This window comes from Metopolophium dirhodum, chromosome 8, assembly GCF_019925205.1.
Source record: "Metopolophium dirhodum isolate CAU chromosome 8, ASM1992520v1, whole genome shotgun sequence".
NCBI lineage: Eukaryota > Metazoa > Arthropoda > Insecta > Hemiptera > Aphididae > Metopolophium > Metopolophium dirhodum.
The window spans coordinates 11,315,881-11,329,756 of record NC_083567.1 but is presented as its reverse complement, the minus strand read 5'-3'; the positions used below and the strand labels follow the sequence as shown (position 1 = coordinate 11,329,756).

General features: G+C 28.0%; 1 protein-coding gene across 2 annotated transcripts; it reads left to right on the top strand.

The window, feature by feature from the left end:
- The first annotated feature begins 7,001 nt into the window (after positions 1-7,001).
- On the top strand, positions 7,002-12,969 carry LOC132950472 (pancreatic triacylglycerol lipase-like). Of its 2 annotated transcripts, none has more exons than XR_009665207.1 (7): positions 7,002-7,302; positions 8,797-8,926; positions 8,997-9,136; positions 9,335-9,592; positions 10,553-10,747; positions 11,793-11,957; positions 12,543-12,969. XR_009665207.1 is itself a non-coding variant. In XM_061021963.1 (7 exons), the coding sequence occupies exons 1-7, from the start codon at positions 7,284-7,286 to the stop codon at positions 12,637-12,639; spliced, it is 1,023 nt and encodes a 340-aa protein (XP_060877946.1). In that variant the 5' UTR covers positions 7,018-7,283; the 3' UTR covers positions 12,640-12,938. The 2 variants fall into 2 exon arrangements, 1 of the variants encoding a protein (XP_060877946.1); XM_061021963.1 differs by having other exon boundaries at positions 7,018-7,302; positions 11,774-11,957; positions 12,543-12,938.
- Positions 12,970-13,876: the final 907 nt, after the last annotated feature.

The following is a 13,876-nucleotide window of genomic DNA, read 5'->3' as shown; positions in this document are numbered from 1 at the left end:
AATTGTTCACAATATTCGTACTGCACACCAAAGTGTGGCTAAAACTATGTCAAAGTATAATAATAAGTACCACGTATTACGGTCTGCAGCCAAAGTACAAATTACTGGTAGACATATTGACAGTTATTTGACATTTTAAAAGCACGATCGATATTCTATTTTACAGCAGCGGTTCTCGTTTACATAAAAAGTTAATAATATTGAAATAACGTTTGTTTTATTTTCTTTTTACCACTTATATACTGCAGAACGATTTGGTACGACAGTTGACTTCGGACAATACGTTTTACCTATGGCCAGCACGATTGAAATTATACATCATGAGCTGCAAAAATAATAATATCGACATGATGTCAACACGCACATAATCGTCGTATCTGATAATAATTTTGTTTCTTAATAATCGATAACGATTTTAAATTTTGTGAGCATGCAACTGATTTAAAAACAATTTAGTGAAAAATTAATATCGATCTCAACACAAACAAAAAGTTTATGTGTTTGTACAATTATAATATAATAATAATATGCAATATGCAAAGCTAGTCCTTATCTAGTCACAAAGTTTAAATTCAGATACTTTTACCTTTTAAGGTAAGTTAAATATTAACATGTTAGTTTTTTTTTAAGTACATACATATATACCTAACCTTTAATGAGTTTAGATTTTTCCATGATATGCAGTCACAAATCAGTTACAACACGTGATAGTCACGTTCAGTTATTTTTTTCCTTACATATGAACCACATACAGATTAAAAATAGTATATACTTTATTTTGAACAAATTATTATTTTAATGAAGAATAAAATAAAATAAATAACATATTTAAATAATGTTGTATGTGTAACTTGTATTATATTATATATTGTGAATACTCAATTCACTTGTCAAAAAGACTGCCCAAGACGTGTTGAATGCACTATTTATGGATTTAAACGGAAATCAAAATAACGTTTAAATTAAATAAATTCAACTTTATATAAATGTCCGACCCAAACACATTAGTTTAAAACCTATCAGCACCACCTGATAACTAGGTTCGAAGACTAAAGATAAGTTATTCGTGCCATGATCTCTCAACAAAGTTTATTTACTGAAAACGCGCCTAAATAACTTCTGTTAGTGGGGTATATCATCTTTCTTTTAGGTAATTAATTGTATGGTTTTTTACTATATATTTTTATTTTTGGTTTTGTGTATATAGGTATTTTTATCAAATTTAATTTCCTATTGTAGGTAAAATATTCAGTTAAAAACTAAATATAACTGATTTTTAACTCAGTTAAGTCACTTTTTTTTTTCTATTTAACTTTTAGCTTTTTCTATTATCACATATTCTTATTGTTCCTAAAGGAACAGATTGTATATACCGTTTATAAAAAAAAAAAACTTTTAACTTTAAACATACCTTACATATTTTGTCTATATTAACTTTACTTAACGAGTTAAAACTATTATTTGTTAACCGGCTCAGATTTGATAGTATGTATGCATTATACAATGTAGCTATGTAGGTACCTGTAACAATAATATCATTACATCATAAAGAAGCACACAATGCACACTATTGTATTGAAGTATTACACATGCGACAATACTTGTATTTAATTAATATTAGTGGACAATAATATTGACAATTATAATTGGACATAATATGTAATAATATTACTATCCATTGTTGAAGGCCACTTCATCGACAGAACGGTTATTATAATGATGTAAGCTTCTGTGCACTGTACCATTGACAAAGTGTTGTGTGTGTGTGTGTTTGTTTGTTTGTGTTTGTGTGTATGACAAGCTCATTTTAATATCGCGATCGAAACAATAAAGTTTTTTGGTTTTTATATTTTCTACATTAGATTAACATCCACCGTTACATAAACGCAAGCAATTTATCAATTTTTGTGAATGTTTTCGTTTTTGTGTTTCGCACTCGGTGCTCTCATATATACATAAATCAAAACGTCCGAGACAGTTATTGTTTATTTAATTTTTTTTTTTTTTGTCATCGTACACCGTATTTATGTATAATCCGACCTGCGAAATTACTGTGTACGTGGAACTGTGGAAGTATAATTTTAATATGAAGTCAGGTGCTCGTGGCAATGCCATAAACACTGCAGAATTTACATATCGTTTGTTGTTAAACAAGTCGGGAAATCGGAATTATTATATTAATATGAATATCAAAGCGCTAGTTGTGTTTTGGAATGAGATTCGAAACCTACAATGCAGCTAGCGTGTGGTTCTAAATGAACGCAGACGTTCGTGAAAACATATTACTATTGTTTAAGAAAAACATACGCAAATTGTGTTTTATAAAATTCAAATTGATATCATCGAAAAATAATTACAATGCAAATATGCTGCAATTGTAAATACCTAGGCGATTACGCTTTTTTATTTTATTTTCGTAGGGACCGGGGTTTGAAATAGTGCATCTATAGGGCACCACGATGCACAAACTGTGGGAACCGTTGCTCTTCAAAATTACGAGTAAAATGCTATCAAACTTGGGACGATAATAATAATAATAATATTAATATGAGAAACGCTGTTGATTAAACCACATTCGACCACCTTTACGGTTTTACGGTTATGTTTAGTCAATCGTTAAGTATTTATATTTTTTAATTATCTTTTATCGGTGTGTATGTACGTAGCTTATCTGTTGTAGTGAACCCGTGTATACATATATGCTATCCCGACGACAGTACTTTTAGTACTCGACTATTGAGTATTGATTGACATTTACTTTTATTACCTTCACATATACACATAATATTGAGTATTGTTTGACATTTACTTTTATTATTTTAGTTCCGACGCCTAGTTGAATTACACTGTATAGCCTTCAGGACCGGATTTGACCGGATTTTCACTTTAAGAGCACTTTATCCGGGACTTTGGACATTAGAGTACTGACATTTAAAAAATAAACTTGTTTTGTTTTTTTCTGTATACCTACTAAACAAAATAAAAACGGGGTGAAAAATACTTGAACCCAAAAGTCTTGGAATGTATACGTACTTACCTAGATAGTATGATGTGCCATGTACCTGTGATATATTAGCATGATCCTTGTACCTGAGTATAATATTATCATAAAATGAAAGTGCATGCATTTTGGTGAATTGCTTATGACTTATGAGTTAAAACTGTTGAACATCATAGATGAAAAATCAACAAAATAAAATACTAATATTAACCACTATGGTTTGACTTATAATGTATGTTCGTTTAAATCATTTACAAAATATACATAATACTAAATGGAAGGGTCCGGTGCAAGAACCGGGTATCTCCACTTTTTTTCGAATGTGACTTTTCCATGAAATCGTATTCATGGAGGAAATAGTCACAACCATTATGATTTGTTTCGAGTAATGATTAAAAATAATGAATAACAATATTACAAATATTAATGTAAATTTATTTTTAGATAATTATTGGTATGACTTGGTCTATCGCAGACTTAAGTACCAAACAGAAGAACTGCCGCGCTCAAATACCATTCATCTCTGTAAATCGCCACTTCCGGACACAAAAACCACGAATCGGTCGACTCCTCTCTCACCCTAACCGATCAGGGGAGAGGCAAAACGGAAAACACAACAGGCAACACGACAAAGATCCATCTCAAAGCCAAACGAATTTAATACAGTATCGTGGTAACTAGTAAGTGTATTGTTGTTTTTTTTTTTTATCTAACGTAGGTATCACAAACCATTTCGGTTTCGTTTACTCATATTTTATATTACCGATATTACCGATTGTGCTGAAAAAAAAAACACTTTGGTTTATATAATATTGAGGTCGATTAAATTACTGTCCACATTTGACGATGCCATCGACACCCCTCAAATGTAGGTTTTTGATATCAGAGTCCCCTCAACGTTCTATGCCCGACCTCAATATTTTGCTATAAATATTATTATAAATTAAATTATCCAACTAATACGTCATTATCAACATAAACTAATAAGTGCTGTATTTTCGCAGTCGATACAACAATATACAATTATGCTATACGGTGTTAAGAACGAATGGGTTACATTTTTTTTTTTTAATGAGAATATAAACTTGTTCGTCTCGTATTTTACATACATTTAAAACAAGTATTTTTTATTTTTTCATTGAAAACTTGTTATTCCTGTCATGTTTTTGTTTAGTTGCTTCCAATAAAAATAGAATACGTTCAAATTATTTGTTTTATATAACTATTTTTTCCTAATTTATAAAACGAGGACAATAATATCTGTATAATAAAATACACAAATTTACTTTAAAATGACAATATTATTGGTGTACCTACATAATCATTTTTGAAATTATACAAATTTTGAAAACAACTATTAATTAATATAAAAAAAAATAATCACGAATTGAAGGGATAATGTTGTATTATTTAGTTCCTGAGTGGCACATGGAAAATATTCAAAGCAGTGTTATGTGAAATTAAATGTTAATTTTGAATTTTCATGACATTATTATATTAAATTAAAGGTATGATCTTTATTTAACAATTGTATTTATACGCTCATACAAGTATTATACAAGAAAAATGTAAAATGAAATGTAATTCAATTTGCACTTATCAATATATAAAAAAAGGGGTATCAGCTTAACATACAATTTAAAATACAGTCATCTCTCGCTAACTCAAAATTCGCAATATCTCAAAGAAATGAAATTCCCCTAACCTTAATAATAATAATATAATATATAGTTGTATAGGGTGATTCACCAAGAATCGTCACCCCATCCAATATTTTCATTTAATGGTTTCCAGAATTTTTAAATATAGGTACTTGTTTAAAGATCATAATATTTTTTGGTTTTTGTAAAGGGTTTACTGTGGAGATACAAACTTCTGTTTTTAAAATGAGAACCCTCTTTTTTACTGTAAAATATTTATTGGCTAATTTTTTTGAAAATATTGTTTTTATTGTTTAATTCAAAATTCGAACTAGTAGAGTGGTGATGTTTATTTTTTTATGAAAATTCAGTTGGTCTTAGACGCCTGCAGAAGTAATAATATTATAATTATATTCAGTGTGTCATCCTAATCGTGTATTATATTTATCAATCAAATAATAAATGCCCGAAATATTATTGTCTCGTTCACCACGCAGTGCAATCGTTTTATAATGCTTTACATTATAATTCAATGATATGGTAATTTGCCAAAAATATGAATAAATCACGTTGGTAAGAACAAAATCTTAGAATATTAAATTGCATTATATGCGTTACGAAAAAATCGGGCCTTATTCATCGTCGTATACATCGATGACGTTTTCCCAAAAAATTATTTTGACGAGACAATAGTATTTTCCTGTATTATGATGTTTCTGCATTGGCAAAACAATGATTTAAACGTATAAACTAATTATTATTCGTATTTTATAACTTCGACATTTACCTACTATAACCAACGATAACGTCATGAAAACTATGTATCGTCGTTTGACGGCGTTTTGGATAGGCAAATTACTAGTATGTTACCTCTTATAATTATTATGGTTATTATGAAATTGTTCATGTGAAACATAAATTATGACAATAACTATTTATTTTAATTTTTAAATGTATGTTATAATGCCCATAATATGATTTTGTGATTTTTTTTTACACCAATTAAAATCAAATACACTGAATTATATTAATATGGACTAAAATGAAGCATAATTTTACCTGTACATTGTAGAATTTAACGAATTGTAAATAATGTAATCGTATAGTTACTAATATTATTGTATACAATTAGTTCATTAGGAAAACAATAATAGTTATCGCATATCGATGAGCGTCAATCGCAAGTATAAATATTGAATTCAATATTTCTGGAAAATAGTAATATTAATTAATACGTACATAAAGATTTTTTTTCAAATAAAAAAAAATTCAGTTCCAAGGAGCCAATTGTTGTATTAAATTCACTATAAACAACTTAAAATGTGTGATTTTTTTTTTGTTATTATACACGCATTACAATTGTCTAACAAATATATACCTACTACATAATTTATAAATTAAAATTCTAAAAATATGAAAATTGGTATAAATAAATGGATTTAACTTGATATCTATGACGTATACAAAATACGTAATATACTCTGTTCTAAAAAATAGTGTTATTTTATCGTTACTGATGAAATAATACATTATTAAAACTTCTTACTATTGTTTATTTTAAACAAAATATCATAATAAAATATTATTATACCTTTGTAACTACAGTGTTTAACATTACTAAGTATTAAGCAAATAAAACATATATGTTTACACACACACATGGTGAATCACCAAACATGCTCACTCTTATGTTTCCGATAAATAATGGATTCATTACAATTCTGAATACTTTAAGTTCATAAGTATAAGAATAAGATAGTATAAGGATCATATTTTCAATAACCAAAATGTTATTTTTTTAACCATATAAGAGATGTCCTTTGGCGTCTTGGCAATGCAAACTTATTATTTTAAATTAGAACCACTCTTTTTTACTGTAAATATTGTTAATTGTATGCTTTTTTGCTGAAATAATTTAAACGTCTAAACCAAAATCTCAACAATTAGTACCTATTAAAATACTTAGTATAATAGACCATAGTATTGTGATAATAAATAAGTGTAGGATATAATATGTGTCTATGACGTATTTATATATTTATTTTTTTTTTTGTTATTGATTTATGAAAATTGTATTAATTCATATTTGTAAACATTGTTTGAGTATAATAATTCAGAAACTTTTCATTTGAATATTGATCAAGGTGGTGCAATGACATTTAAAAAAAAAATGTTTAAATGTCTTGTAGAAAAGAGGTGTTTATTTGAAAATATAATGTTATACTACTGTACTAGTACTGGTAAAAATAAGTATGTATTTGAAAATGTGGTATTTCAATATTTTTAAAAATGTAGTATTAAATAATACAATTGCGGTAAGTGTGCTTGATGTAACACCCTGTATATGTAACCTATTAAATAATTGGTTTAAATCACTAAATATTATACAAAACGTATGTCTGAGCACGTGTGAAATTTAAATAGTCAAATATTATAGATGCACATGCATACACTACGTGTTGTCGAGTTTTTTTTGTTATACACATCAATACATCACCAAACCTAACAGCCACTTGTTGTACAAATTACAAGTAAAGGTTTCGTCGATTATTTTTTTTCTGATGTAATATTTTCACGAATATACATCAACGTTGACTACAACACTATTGCTGGAGTACGCCTTTTTTAGCAGCTGAGAAATTATGACGGATTTGGAAAAAGGTAATCATGATAATATTATATTATTTATTTTTACAGATAATATTATAATGACAGTAATCAGTATTCATACGTTTATGTTAGAGCAGTCGACTTTCGATAGTTCGATTGTGGAGGAACTTATGAAAAACTTCGAATTACTTTATTATTATAATTGGCAAATTATTTTTTAATTTTCGTTATATTCCGAATAAAGATTTTACTAAAAAAATGGGAAAAATTCCCGGAAAAACTAAAAGGCCTGTTTTCAATGGGATTTTTGGTTTAGGTTAGGTATCTTGTGGTTGCCATTGGTTGCATAATATTATAATATTATTATATTGGCAAATTAGTAGAAATTAGTAATTTTTTCCATATAAATGGTTGCCACTATAGTTACATAGTATAATGTAATTGATCGGATATAATAATTTAAACTTAAAATGTTTATATTTGGTCACTATATTTTTAACCCTCGTTGGCTTATCCGAAGTTAGTAGACTCAAAAGCTACTGGACCGTTTTGAATAAAAAGTTATACCAATAAATTCCTTGAGACTCAGAGGATGTTTATAGTTTATTTTTTCAATTCCTATACCCACTACCCAGGTAGCTAAAAGGTAGCTCACAAATTAATTATTATTCAACTCATGAAAAAAGAATATATTTTTTTTGTTTATTTATAGGGTTATCATTTTCTTTACTACCTAGGTATTATAATATAATTATATCAAATATGTTGTATACACATTTTTACAATTATATACCTATTATATATACATTTATAAAAAAAAACAAATCTTTAGAATGTGCAATACAGGGCAAGATAGCTAGCAAAATATATTAAAAATGCAATGAAATACTAAACGATATAAATATAATATACTTGTATATTGTATGTTTAATTATAAAATCTTTATGATCAAAAATACTTAATAGAATTAATATTTTTTTTAAAAAATTGTGATATTATTTTTTGGTGCGTTAAACTTAGTTTAGCTCGGTCAATACTTTTTGTAGAATGAACAAAGCTTTAAAAACCTCTACAAGGAGTACTGACTGGAGCAGAAAGTTGCGTTATTTGTCCTATAATGAACTTGCTTCCTTCAAATTTACCTCAAATTACTGAGTGTACTTAAATGCGTTATTTATATTCGAATTACCATGAGATTTTTATAGGATCGAACATTTGCTTCGAATCACCGAAAGTTTGAAATTATTGGAGATTTGAACCATCGAGAATTGACTGTATATTATTTTATTTTAGTATTACAATGCTTAGGCGTGCGTAAATATTTGTTTTGTTTATTTATTTGTTTTTTAACATGGTATAGAAAATATTCCAATATTATATTAACATTTTATTATATCGTCAAATTTTTTTTTAGTCACATTACATTTACTTTAAGTACACTTCATCACGATATAATTCTATGTAAATTGTATAGGTAAAGAGTACTAATGATTCACCGAATTTGAATAAACAAATAAAATACAAATTCACGAACAACGTTTACAGTTTTTATAGGTTTAACTGTATTATTCGTTATCGTCACATGCAGATCCAGTGATAATAATAAAAGAAATCTATGTATTAAAGCGACTGATAACTGTCCTAACGAGCATATTAAACTATATTTGTATACAAAGTACGTAAGTTTATCGACCTTACTTACAACACACACGCGTATATTAGATTTGTTTATTTTATGTTCAAAGTAAAACTAAGGATGATCCTGTTGAGCTTACGGTAGATTCAATCAAAGATATCGAGTTCGCAATGACTATGGATTTAAAAGTACTTATCCACGGAATCAAAGGATCGAAAGACGATGATTTTAACACGGTAATTAGAGACGGTGAGTTTCAAGCCACGGGTCAAGCCCATCATATAATCGCAAATTGAGACAATTTTTGGTAATGACGTAATCGCGTAAAATCAACTATATAATTCGTTAAAGATATTTGAAGTCAGTTTTAAGCTCTTGATTATACAGCTGTAGTTACCGAAGTGCATTCGAAGATTAATCTAAAAATCTAAAAAATTTTTTTTTCAGCTTATTTCTCACAGGCCGAGTATAACATAATCACGATCGATTATTACCCTATCGCGTCTTCATTGAAATGTTACACCGTCGCTCTTCAGAATCTGCCAATCATTGCGAAATGTATAACACAATTTCTGGACGCCATCCTCGATAAATACGAACAATTTGAGTACGTGCACGCCATTGGATTCAGCTTGGGAGGTCAAGCCGCTGGTCTCGTGGGAAAACTGTTGAAGGCGAAAGGGAAACTCCTGAACAGGGCTACGGGTAATAAAATCACGCCAAACACGCTCGTTTATCACAAGATTCGAAAAATATACTCAGTAGATCACCAAGTACGCTCATTCACATTCGATCTTTTAACTTTGACTTTATTCAAATTACTATTTTTAGAATTTTTAAGTGTATTTTAAGCCTATATTTTCCAATATCAATACTTATAGACGTATATTCCATTTAAGGAGTATCCCGTACTTATACTAGGTACAGCTATGTATATGTATATACTTATAGCATGGAAAAAATAATTTATGTTTATTTCAAACATGTATTGTTTATAATATTGCCACTTACCTAACCAACAATTATAACAAAAACAGGTTTTAACAAATTAAAAAATCTTTTTGACAAAATAAAAAGGTGTTACGGAGAATTATACCTTGGACCTGTGGGTTGCAGGACTTTTTGGAATTTCGGAGGTCAATTGCACGTTGGTGCATAACGACAGTGCATCTGAGTTTGCGTTAATCTGGGATTGATCCTTTATCAAAAACAATTTCTTATGTTTTTTATTTTTTTTTTATGAGAACCGTCTTTATTTACCGTCCATTTTAAATCAGAATGTTGTTTATAAAATTGTTATTATGTCTAAACCGGAATTCAAGTGAATAGTTCTTATCCCACTTCCATCCAACCTGTAAAATCTAAGTATTTAAAAATTATCAACAGTTACGAATTCTGAAAATTCGAATTTAAACATAATATTATGCTTAAGCTTAAACCATCAACGGATACAACGGAGCTCAGCATAATATTGACAAATCACCCTGATTGTGCATACACCTACATAATATGATAATATTATACATTAATTATTTATATATTAATAATATTATGTAATATAATAATATACTAATATTTAAATTATGTACTGGTATAATACGACTCTCAATTACGAAAACTGATTCGTTATGAAACCGACCATCACAGGATTTATTTGACGAATAGGCCTTGATCCAGCACTACCTCATTTTGAATTGTTTTGGAACCAATTGGACCAACAAAGTGCGACCATGGTTGACATCATACATACAAATTGCGGTGTTCTCGGACAAATGATGCCGATTGGTACAGTTGATTTTTACGCCAATGGTGGAATAACACAACCGGGATGTGATAGGACTAGTGCTAACAAATATAATAGTGAGTATATTGTATTCATATAATATTATCGTTTTATTAATACCATTAGTCAACAAATGGTCATTATTTTCTTTGAAATTTTTCCATGATTTAATTGCAACTATTTGACAGTACAAAAATGCGTTAATTTAGTAGATATGTATGTAGGTGTGTTGTGGAAAATGAAAAAATTCAGTAAACAAATTAATAATATTACAATATTATTATAATATAAAAACGTGTGACTGCTGAATGATAATAAACAGATTATGACTGAATCAGCCTTAGAAATTGAATAATGAGCTTAAAACTAGATAAATATAATAAAAATATCATGGAGATATTTCATATATTTCTCAAATTCCAGTTGACCGAACTTCCCATGAGAATTATGGTGCATAATATTCTGTTATGGTTTCAATGTGTGCTGTAAAAATGGGTTATGCTATATTAAAGTTATATTGATTATTAATTATACTATAGGAACGCCTGTAAACACGCAAGCTAAAGATTTATTGAAATAGAATACTTTATATAAGAATGTGATTAGGATGTAAGTTATACCATATGCACGTAGCGTTGTTAAGTATAAACTGTTCACTTATTGATTTAAGTATACACAATACACATCCATCAAATCACTATCGGAATAATTATGAGATTAAGGGGACATAACATGAGTAAAACGGAGCAATTAAAACCGTATAAGGACAAAAAAAATCTCTAGACAAATTAAAATAGACCAAGTTTTGTTTGTATATTTAGTATAGGGTCATTTTATTATCAAGCATGATAGGTATATTCAGACCATCGATCGGGAAAATGTATTTTATATTTAATTAATAAATTGACATAAGGAAAATGAAACAAGGTTATTATATTTTACAGAGTTGTTTGATTAAAATAAACTGCTACACATAATAACATTATGGTTTCTATACTACCTAGTAAATAATTTAAACAATGTATGATTAAAAAAAACATAATAATCATGATAATATCAATAGTGATGTTAAATGTTGTTTTGTAAAAATTTGCTTTCGTCAGAGTATTGGTACTTTTGTAGTCACGAGAGAGCATATAAATTATACGCAGAGTCGATTTACCACGGAATGGGCATGTCTGGATTTTATGCGACGACTTCGAGCACCTTAAACCAGCTGTCATTATTGGGACAGTTTAGTAGTCTTTCGGGAGCTAAAGTACTGGTTGGAGAATATCTTGACCCTGGGTAAGTATTGATTTCGAACTGTACGACGATAGTAGTAGTATAACACCTACTGTTGAAATACCACGTGGTTTAAATATGAATAAACTGATAATAAACATTTAAAATTGATATACCAGATTATTATAGTAAATTATTATATTTGGCCTTAATTATTAGATAGTTAATAATAATTATCAAAATCTGATTAGTTGCCATCACTATATACAGATATATATATAAACTATATACTGTATTATTAAGAATGATGACAATAAATTATATCATAACAATTTATTATATTATATTAAATATTCTATTCAAAAAATATATTGTTCAGATCACTTTTTGATATTCTATAATATTATATTATTACAATACTACTTACATTACTACTACATTATATTTATATTCTGACACCCTTAAAATCAATCCTGGCATTATACATATTTCAATACTTCAATATTTCAATATGCAAATGGTGTTATACTAACTATTATTTTCGTAAAAATGAAACACAGCTTCTTGGCGAAAACTAATTGATTATGATTACCAAATTCTATTACATAGCTTATTTTAATTCTGAATAATTTTGATTTTAACTTTTAGCACTGAAGGAATATACAACTTCCTAACCAACGATAGTCCACCTTACGCTAAAGGAAAATATAAATTTACCTCATATATAATGAAATGGTTTTCTTAATTATAACCACTGAATAATTGTACGTGTATTATGGATAATAAACAAGTACCTACCTATTGCAATAGAAGTAGGTAAATTATATATTTTATTATTCAAAGTATTATGTATACAATTACTATAAAATAGTAGCTAAAATCGTGTTGTTATTATCATTTTTTTATTATCATCAAAATAGAAAAAAGGATTTAAGTGTGTAAGTACTCAAATACAGTGTTCACATTAAATAACCAATGGGATTGAACTATTGTAATAAATTAACAATAAACAAATATAATATTATATAAATACTTTCAACATACTTTCACAGTATTTCGAAGACGTTCTACATTGTTCACTCGAAAAATACAACGATGATTTCCCTAAAAATCTTAGTAGTTATACACAACTTGATGTTAGAGTAACCAAAGTCAGATAGAACCGGTGTACAGAAAAAAAAACAAGGTACAGGGAGATAGAGGTTTAGTGTCAAAACGTGTGGATTTTTATTTAATATGAACATTTTAATTATAAAGATTATAATATTATATAAATATGATGTTACAAAGAGTATGACTATTTGAACATAACTTATGGGCATAATCTAAACATTTTAATTAACTTAATACTCTTGTAAAGACGAAAAAAAATTAGTGAGCATCGAAGCATCGGACGTACTAAGGCAAGCATTCCCTCTTTGGTTCTTACAAATGCTTTCTATTACCGAACAGACACGACCCAACACTACACAAAATGCACAATATCGCACTCATTCATAATTTTTCATATTTTCATGGTCAATTACCGCACGAATTAATCAAATCTCATAGTCTGTGTACATTTAATTTACTATTAGTACATGCAAATGAATTAGGAACCTAATAAATATTTTATTATACAAATAAATTATAATAAAATTATAAAATATTTAAAAAAAAAACCAAATAAATTGACCGGCTTCATAATTATTGGTGTTGAGTGTAGGTATATTGTCGTTGAGAAGGTCACTGTGATGGGATTGTTAACTGTTAAATATTTGAACTCAATAAAAAATCATTGCATACGAAAAACGATTTTGAGCGGTCAGTATATTATTATGCTTCTGAGTAGATTGTATAATACATTTATATTTATATTTATAATATTAGTAAATAATTCTTTTATTTGTACCTACGGAACTAATATAGTAGTAATTAATTATTATCAGGTAAGTATTATTATTATAAATTATTTTTATCAAAAATAAATCTTATATAGTAAG